This window comes from Marmota marmota, unplaced genomic scaffold (genome assembly GCF_001458135.2).
Source record: "Marmota marmota marmota unplaced genomic scaffold, marMar, whole genome shotgun sequence".
Classification (NCBI taxonomy): Eukaryota; Metazoa; Chordata; class Mammalia; order Rodentia; family Sciuridae; genus Marmota; species Marmota marmota.
In genome coordinates, this window is record NW_026000026.1 from 1515570 (window position 1) to 1523690 (window position 8121).

The window sequence follows — 8121 nt, forward strand, 5'->3', positions numbered from 1 at the left end:
GGACCTGGGAGCCCTCCACCCCCGCCCATGCCGGAGACGCCGCCGCGCAGCCCGGCCTTCCAAGGGAGGACAGTGATTGTGACCACACCAAAGTTTCCAGGCCCTCTGAGCCCCTGAAGGATCTCGCGATCTCGCTGAGCCTCTCAACCCACATCCCCTGGGGTCGACCCCCTTCGCAGAGAGGCGGCCAGGGGATAGCGGGTCCCCTGGGAGCGACGCCCCTTGCACCCGGCTAATGCCCCTTCATCTGCCTCCCCTTCGGGTGTTGAAGCTCCTGCTTCCCAAGCAGGTCACAAATGCAGACGCTGGCACTGGACCCTGGTTCAAAGAGGGACCCGCCCCAGGTGTCGGCCCTAAGGTTTGGTTTATTCACACTTCCGCCTTATAAAAACCACCCTAATGAATTTCACCGTGTGACGATTAAAAATTAAAAAATGAAACGAGACAAGGCATATAAATAATTGGTTTAGTAGAATAGAATTAAGGCACGACAAAGGGAGGAGGAGTCCTGCAGAAGCCCTCGGGCTGGGGGCAGGGCAGAGGCGCCGGCCCACAGCCCTCAGCCGCTTCTTCCCGTAGCGTCCGACTTCTTGGAGGAGTTCCCCGGCGAGGGCAGAGAGTGCGTCAACTGCGGCGCCCTTTCCACTCCGCTGTGGCGCCGAGACGGCACGGGCCACTACCTGTGTAACGCCTGCGGCCTCTACCACAAGATGAACGGTGTCAACCGGCCGCTTGTTCGGCCCCAGAAGCGCCTGGTGAGTGTGGGCTGCGCGGCGGGGGAAGGGCCAGAAGGGCCAGGGTCGGCTGCTGGGCGCCCCCGAAATGCTCCCAGCAGTCAGGCAACCCCCGAAGCCCAGACGTGGTGAGGCCAGCTCATCTCCTCAAGGACCCCTAGTGGAGGAAGAGGCAGGGACCAAGCCGGACTCCTAATGGGATACTGGCTGGCAGCCCGGGGCCCAGTGTCTGCCCAGCCTGGCTGCTTAGCTCCTGTTGGGATGGGCACTAGATGTGAGCTACCCGCTGGGCCGCCATTCAGGAAGGACCCAGTTTTGAAGACAAGCTCTGCCCTGAGTGGGCAGACCAGAGTGCTGTGGGCCCAGTGGGCCCTGGGGCCTCAGCCTGCAGCCAGGCCAGCCAAGCTCAGGGTGGCCTTCCAGGGATGGGGCTGGGGGAGGTGTCCGCAGAGTAGGTGCTTATGTGGGGGACATCGAAACCCTAAATGGGAGGTTCTGGGGGGCTGTGCCTTTGGGGAGCCTCCCGGAAGCCCGGCCTCAGCCTGTTCCTGCTGGGCAAAGCTCATTTCCCTTCTGTTCCCCTGATGTGTGATGAGTTGGGAGTTGGTGTGAGAGCCATGGCAGGGCTGGCTCACCAGAAGCTGGACAGAGGTGTGGAGGTGTGGAGGGGCTTCACTCTTCAGCATGTCACAGGCAAACCTTTTAAGGTCACGTTTACAATGAGAGTTTGGGGTGTTGACAAGGCATTCAGGTTATCCAAAGCTGATGAGGCACATGGCCCCTGCAGGGCTCAGGTCTGAGCAGGGGTGTCCCTGGGGCACCAAGCCCTTCTGCCTAACAGTGTGAGCCCCGCACAGGGCCATCCACTGGTGCTGGCCTGTCGGGCCTGCAGTGCCATTCAGCACTGGCCCTTCAGGGTGGGCAGCTGTGTGTGAACCTGAGCCCCGCACAGGGGCAGCCCACTTGAGGTCTGGGAGGCAGGAGAGGAGGTGTGGTGGCCCCTGGGCAGCCTGCTTCTCTTCCTCTCAGCTGGCTAGGGCTTGGGAACTTCAGGTCTCCACTTCGATGCTGGGGAGGGCCACCTCAGAGGCCCCCACAGTGTCCTCTAAGCCCTTTCTCCAGCGAGTCCTTCCCCCTCCCCACAAATGTGGCTGGTCTGGTCTGAACTCCCGTACGGGCTTTGCTGACGGGGAAACTGAGAACAGGGTGGGGAGGTGGCAGGTAGGAGCAGGTCCTGTGGTGGGACTGCACCCCAGCCCCTCAGGTCACAGTCTTCCCTGGGTATCAGGCCAGTCTGCTCCTCAGGCTGTGCCCACCTTCCACATGCCAGGCCCTGAACTGGGCACCAGGACACACCTAAGGAGTGAAGAATGGGCTGGGATGTGGCTCAGTGGAAAGGCACTTGCCTTGCATGCGTGAAGCCCTGGGTTTGATCCCCAGTTCCAAAACCCAAAGACAAAAAAAAAAGCCAACCCAAGAAGTGGGGAATGAATCTGGAGCCGCCCTGTTCACGTTGTACATAGCAGACGGTTGATGTGGGTGGCGTGGACCCCAACCCCAACCCCAACCCTTGGCTGGCCTGGGGATGTGAGGCCTGTCTCCTGGCCTGGGAGAATGGGTGATAAGCTTGGCAGATGCCTCCTGAGAGGCCGCAGGTCTCTAGTTACCTGCCTGCCCCCTTCTCTAAGGCCACGGGCCTTGGATGGTAGGAACAGTATGGTCACTCCAGGCCTATCCCAACCTGAGCATAGAACATGTCCAGGAAGTGTGTGCCAAATAGGACCTTCAGGGGCCCCCTCTACTGCCCATCTCTCCCCCAGGAGGACCCTGGGGACCTCTCCTGACCTGCTTTAGGGTTCCCAGCCCATGGTGCAGAGTTGAGCACCACGACTGGCTGATCCTGAAGAGCTGGGCAGAGCATGGACACCCAGGGACTCAGGGCTCTGCTACCAGAGCTGACCAGGTGGCTCCTGGCCATGGGCTGGCTGGTCACTCCAGATTTGCCCCACAGCCCCCCAATTGTACCTCACAAGCCCCTTGAGTATGGCCAGAACTGATGTCCCAGGTGAGGCCCCCCTGGAGAAATTTGTCCCAATCCTCTTTTATTTTATTATTATTTTTTAATTTATGTTTTGGTTGTAGTTGGGCACAATACCTTTATTTTATTTATTAATTTTTATGTGGTGCTGAAGATTGAACCCAGGGCCTCGCACGTGCTAGGCGAGCGCTCTACCTCAGAGCCACCACCCAGCCCCATGACCTCTTCTAAAGGAGTACAGTCACCTTAGAACTATCATCAAGATTACAGGAAAGTGACAGGAAAGCAGCCACCATCCCCACCGGCAGGAGCCCTAACTCTGTGGTCCTTTGTGTGCTTTTCTGGGTGCATTAGCGCCTCCAACCTAGGCTTCTGTCATGGTGGACAAGCAAGGGGAGCGGTCACAATGGCCCCAGTCCACCTGCCTCCTCATCTGCAGTACACACCTGTCACACCCACGTCCCCACCAGAGTCTGGCCTCCATGTGCATGGACATGGTCTGAGCCCTCTGAGCTCCACACAAGCCAGAGCCCAGCAGCCAGGGTCAGAGAGGACAGCAGATCCACAGCCCAAGGCCAACTCCAGCACCAGCTCCAAGAAGGAGCCAGTCAGGTGGGCTGAGCGTCCTTTGTTGGCAGGTACACCTGGCCTGGGCAGGTCTCCACCTCTGATACTCCCAAGCCCGCTCCTTCCTGCTCAGCCCCTGGAGACTCGTGTCCCTGAGTCAGTTTGCCCTCAGCCAGCAAGGGAGCTGACTTTTCCCAGGTCAGTGTCCATTGTGTCTTCTCTAAGAGGGGCTGCTCAGGCCCTGGCCCTCCCCAGGCTCTGATTCTGGCTGTCCCCTTCTCTGTCTTGGGTAGCCGGGGCTCTGGCCTCAGAGGAGGCTGCTCTATAGTGCAGGACACTGTGGCCTGCACGTTCACCTTCCAGAGTGTTCCCCTGCAGAGCAAGCGGGGGTCCGGAGTCTTGCCTGGCCGCCCCGCTCTGCCCTGCGGCCCACACTGACTTGTTTGGAAGTCTCAGGTGCACACAGAGCCTGTCACTCAGCCGTCCTGGGTATGGTGAGCGGGCTTGGAAGCTCAAGTTCTTTGGAAAAGAACAGACCAAAAAACCAAACTGCAGCCAAGAGAAGCCTGGCAGCGGGTGCCTGCACGTGGCCAGGCCTGGCTGTCTGGACAGTGAGGAGAGACAGGTGCAGGCTGAGGGCCTCGGTGCAGGTGTGGTGACGGTGGGGACACCAGAGCAGGACAAGGGCAGCACTGGGGGTGTGTCCCCGAAGTGTGCAGTGAAAGGAGGCAGTCTGCACCCAGTCCCCCGCCCCTCCTGGACCCTCAGCCTCCCCTCGGGGCACAGGCAGTCTGAAGCTGGAGAAGGTGAATGAGGAAGCACTTCAAAATTCTTTTTGAGGTCATTCTTTTTTTTTTTTTCCTATTAATTTTTTATAAAAGTAAAAACATGGTCATGGTCACTGTCCAGATATTCAAACCTGGCTTCAGATGTCCCCGCTGCACACACACAGTCTGAGCAGGCCACTGTGTCTCCTCACCTTCCACACCTGAGGCAGCTCCCGGACCCCCAGGGTGCATCCCTGGCAGCTGGGGGCCCTGTGTACGCCTGTGCCTGTGGCAAGGGGCAAGTGGGTCTAGTGCCCAGTGTGCCAGCTGGTTCAACGGGGAGAGTGCCTCAGGCCATGGCCCCCTGGTCTGAAGGGACAGCAGAGTGGGCTGCAGTGGGACCTGGGGTGGTGCCAGGTAAGGAGCAGGACCACCAGTTACTGGGGACTTCAGATCAACAAACGCTCGAGTGCTTGCACTCTGGGGGCAGCAGGGGACCCAGCAGCACAGAGCACTCGCTGTCCCGTGGCTAGGACCCTGGGTTCTGCTCAGAGCTGCAGCCCTGCAGGAGGTGCCAAGGTCAGGGCTGCCCCCTGGGGAGGGCAGGATGCATGGATGGGGTGCTCAGCATCCTGGGCCTCTGTCTGGACAGTGGGCTCTGGAAGGGCAGAGGGAATGTCCAAGTTCCTACCCCCAGAGGTGGTACAAGGGAGGCTTCCCCTGGAGACTGGCTGGGGTCCAGCTGACTGGGGCTAGTGCTCCTGCCGTGGAGTTGCCACCACCCAGGACCATGGGCCCTGCCTCCCTTCCAGGGTGGTACCAGCTCCCTCCACTCCAGGGAAATGAGCCACAAGCCTCATCCCCATTGGTGACTCCCAAGTGGCTGGGCATCAGCCCAGCAGCCAGGGCGTGGAGGCCACGGGCCTGGGAATGGACGCTCTTCCTCAGTCTCCCCAGCCAGATGAGCTGTGGCCCTGAGGCTGGTCTCCTGACCTGCCCCCTCCTCACCTTTCCACCATGGAGACTGGGCTCAAGGCCTGCCTGGACACAGAGGCCCAGAGAACACAGGGGTAGAATTCTCAGGGCCTGGCAGCTGCTTGCAGCAGGGTGCCATGGGGAGGGAGGGCAGTTCCATACCTGAGGATTTGGGGAAAGCTGGCGCTTGGGCTTTAGACAACCCCCTGCCCCACTCCTAGGCTGTCCTCCAGGACAGGAGGTGGTCCGTGAGGCCGGCTGGCTTGGCCCTTGCCCTCTTCCTGAGGTGTGAGGGGTGGGGAAGGGGACGCTGAGGTCGCCGTGCTGCTCCTCTGACGCAGGCGAGTTTGCTCTGTCACTTAATGGTTCTCTGGCTTGGTCCTGGGCAGGAGCATACAGAGGGGCATGGCTTTGTCCTGGTGGACTCTGTCCCTGTGCCCCAAGGCACCACTCTGTAGTCTGGACCCTGCAAGGCATCCCCATAGTCCTGGAGAGAAGGGCCAGGGACCCAGACCAAGTGGAGCAGTTTGAACTGGGGGAAGGGGGTGGACATGGTCAGGGGCATCATCCAAGAGCAGGGCCAGGAGTGGACAAGGTCTGGGGCAGGCGGCTGGGAAGCTCTGCTGTGGGGTTTGGGAAGGGCATCAAGCAGAGGTGCTCCTGTGGCTCCCAGGCTCCAGGGACAAGACTCCACGCAAACACGGAGCTGAGTCAGGCAGGAGAGAAGCAGCAGGGCACAGCATCTGAGGGGACAGGCCTGCAGAAGTGACCCCCAAGCCACAAGCACAGCAGAGGCTCCACGGGGCCTCCACTTGCTCCAGTTGACACCCTTCCAGGGCATGAGTCCTGGTGCCCCTGGCAAGGCTCACATCAGCTTCTCTGTCCCCAGTCCTCGTCCCGCCGTGCTGGCCTCTGCTGCACCAATTGCCACACCACCAACACCACGCTGTGGCGGCGGAACACAGAGGGCGAGCCCGTGTGCAACGCCTGTGGCCTCTACATGAAGCTGCACGGGGTGAGTGTGCCCGACGGGCAGCCTGGCCTCTGCCGGGGAGCTGGGAGGAACCAGGCAGGGTGGCCCCAATGGCCCTCCGAGGTTGGAACCAGGGTCCAGCACTGCCTGCTCACCCTGCGTGGGGGAAAGACACAGGCCCAAGGTGCAGGTGGCCAAACAGAGCTTGAACACTGGCCAGCGCCCGCCGTCCAGGAGCAAGGGGCTGTGGGCCTAGACGAGGGAGGCGGCTGTGCCCACCCTTGTTGTCCCTACCAGGTGCCTCGGCCACTGGCCATGAAAAAGGAAAGTATCCAGACTCGCAAACGGAAGCCGAAGAACACTGCTAAGACCAGGGGCTGCCCAGGTGCGTGGGGAGGCTGCCCAGGTGCGTGGGGAGGGCCCCATGCCAAGGAGCCCAGCCCAGCCCCGAGCCCGGCTCCTACCAGCAGTGTGTATGTTTGGTCCAAGCGCCATCTTCCCAAGGGAGGGACTCCCCAAGGACTGGCTCCAGGAGGCGCAGGGTGGATGACCAGCCCAGCAATGGGGCCAAGCCAGGGCAGGATGCACCTCTCTGGCCCAGACAGGAGAAGCAGCCTGGCCAGATCTGGCACCTTCTGTAAGTGCTCCTCCTCCCCCACCTAGGATCCGCAGTGAATGCCACAGCCTCCCCAACTGCTGTCCCCAACACGGAGATCTTGGCTGCCACTTTGAAACCAGAGCCAAGCCTGGTGTCCCCAATGGGTGCCGAGCCCAACGTCACCTCCCAGGTATGGAGGACAGAGTGGGGAGGGGTGCCCAGAACTGGTCCGTACCCCTTCTCAGAGTTCCACCAGAACCCCCAAGGGCCTCCCCCCAGAGCTCAGCTGGGCATGTGGTCAGCCTCAGTCATCAGGAAGTGTCCGTGGGCACAGAGCCCTGCATGTCACATGCCTTACCGAGAGCGAACCTCAGGAGGGTTCCCAACCCCGTTCAGGGAGCCGAGGGCCCCTCAGGGAAGCTGTCCATGGTGGGGGCTCCTGATGCAGGAAGGCCAGGCTGCTCCTGGGTTCTCCCACAGCCCTCCTCCCTACAGGCCCCTGGCCAGGTGGATGGCCCCCTGACCCCCGGCCACTTGGAATTCAAGTTTGAGCCTGAAGACTTTGCCTTCTCCTCCACATCCCTGGGCCCCCAGGCAGGCCTCAGTGGTGCCCTACACCAGGAGGCCTGGTGTGCACTGGCCTTGGCCTAGGCCCCAGCCAAGGTGTCGTCGGGGGCTTCCTGGACAGCGCCCACAGACTCACCTGCTGCTGGCAGAGATTGCCAGGCCCATCCACCAGAGAGGCCTCCTCCTGGAGTCTAGAGGCTTGGGAGCCACTCAACATGGTGGCACAGACAGCCCAGAGCGAGAGGAAAGCTGAGGAGGGCTTGAGCCCCTCTGCCCACGCCCTGCTCGGGCCTCTCCGCACCGCAGCACGTTTACAGGCGGTAGCCGCTGGAATGAATCCTGACCTCCTGCTACGAAGCCAGGGCCCCAGGTGAAACCCTGAGGCCCCAGGAGCCTGGAGCCTGGCGTGGAGCCTGGCATGGGGCCTGGCATGGGCCCTGCAGCCTCCTGCCCTCCACTGCCCACATTTGATGGAGGGAGCTGCAAACACAGCACTTTCTCTCCCAAGGGCTCAGGCCCACCGGGATGGGTGTGCAGGCCGTGCACTGTACCTGCACACCACCCCCCAGGGTGCCGTCCACCCTGCGTCCGTCTCAGGCTTGTGTCTTTATTTGGACAGTTTTTCCAGAGGGGGCAGTAAAGGACCTCATTCTCAATGTGTCCCATGTGTCGCAGCCATTTCTGACGGGCAGCATGAGTACTAGGGCCCATTAGAACCTGCACAGAGGCATTGTCAGAGCTGGGGTGGCCTGGGTCCTGGTCAGCTGCAGCATCAGTCTCAAATGCTGTCCAGTCTCGGCAGCCCCCTGTGGAAGGTCTCATGACTGGAGCAACTCTGCATGGGGACTGGGGGCCAGCTGTGGAATACCACCATCAGGCAGACCACAGGGAGTGGAGGGGAG

At 61.2% G+C, this 8121-nt stretch overlaps 1 protein-coding gene across 1 annotated transcript in view; it reads left to right on the forward strand.

Moving 5' to 3' along the window:
- Gata5 (GATA binding protein 5) overlaps positions 1-7875 on the forward strand; it is a 9512-nt gene extending 1637 nt beyond the window's left edge. The window contains exons 2-6 of the mRNA XM_015502318.2: positions 580-755; positions 5971-6096; positions 6352-6439; positions 6718-6842; positions 7148-7875. Coding sequence (XP_015357804.1) covers positions 580-755; positions 5971-6096; positions 6352-6439; positions 6718-6842; positions 7148-7303 — 671 coding nt within the window. The 3' untranslated portion in view covers positions 7304-7875. The remainder of the gene's footprint in view (positions 1-579; positions 756-5970; positions 6097-6351; positions 6440-6717; positions 6843-7147) is intronic.
- Positions 7876-8121: the final 246 nt, after the last annotated feature.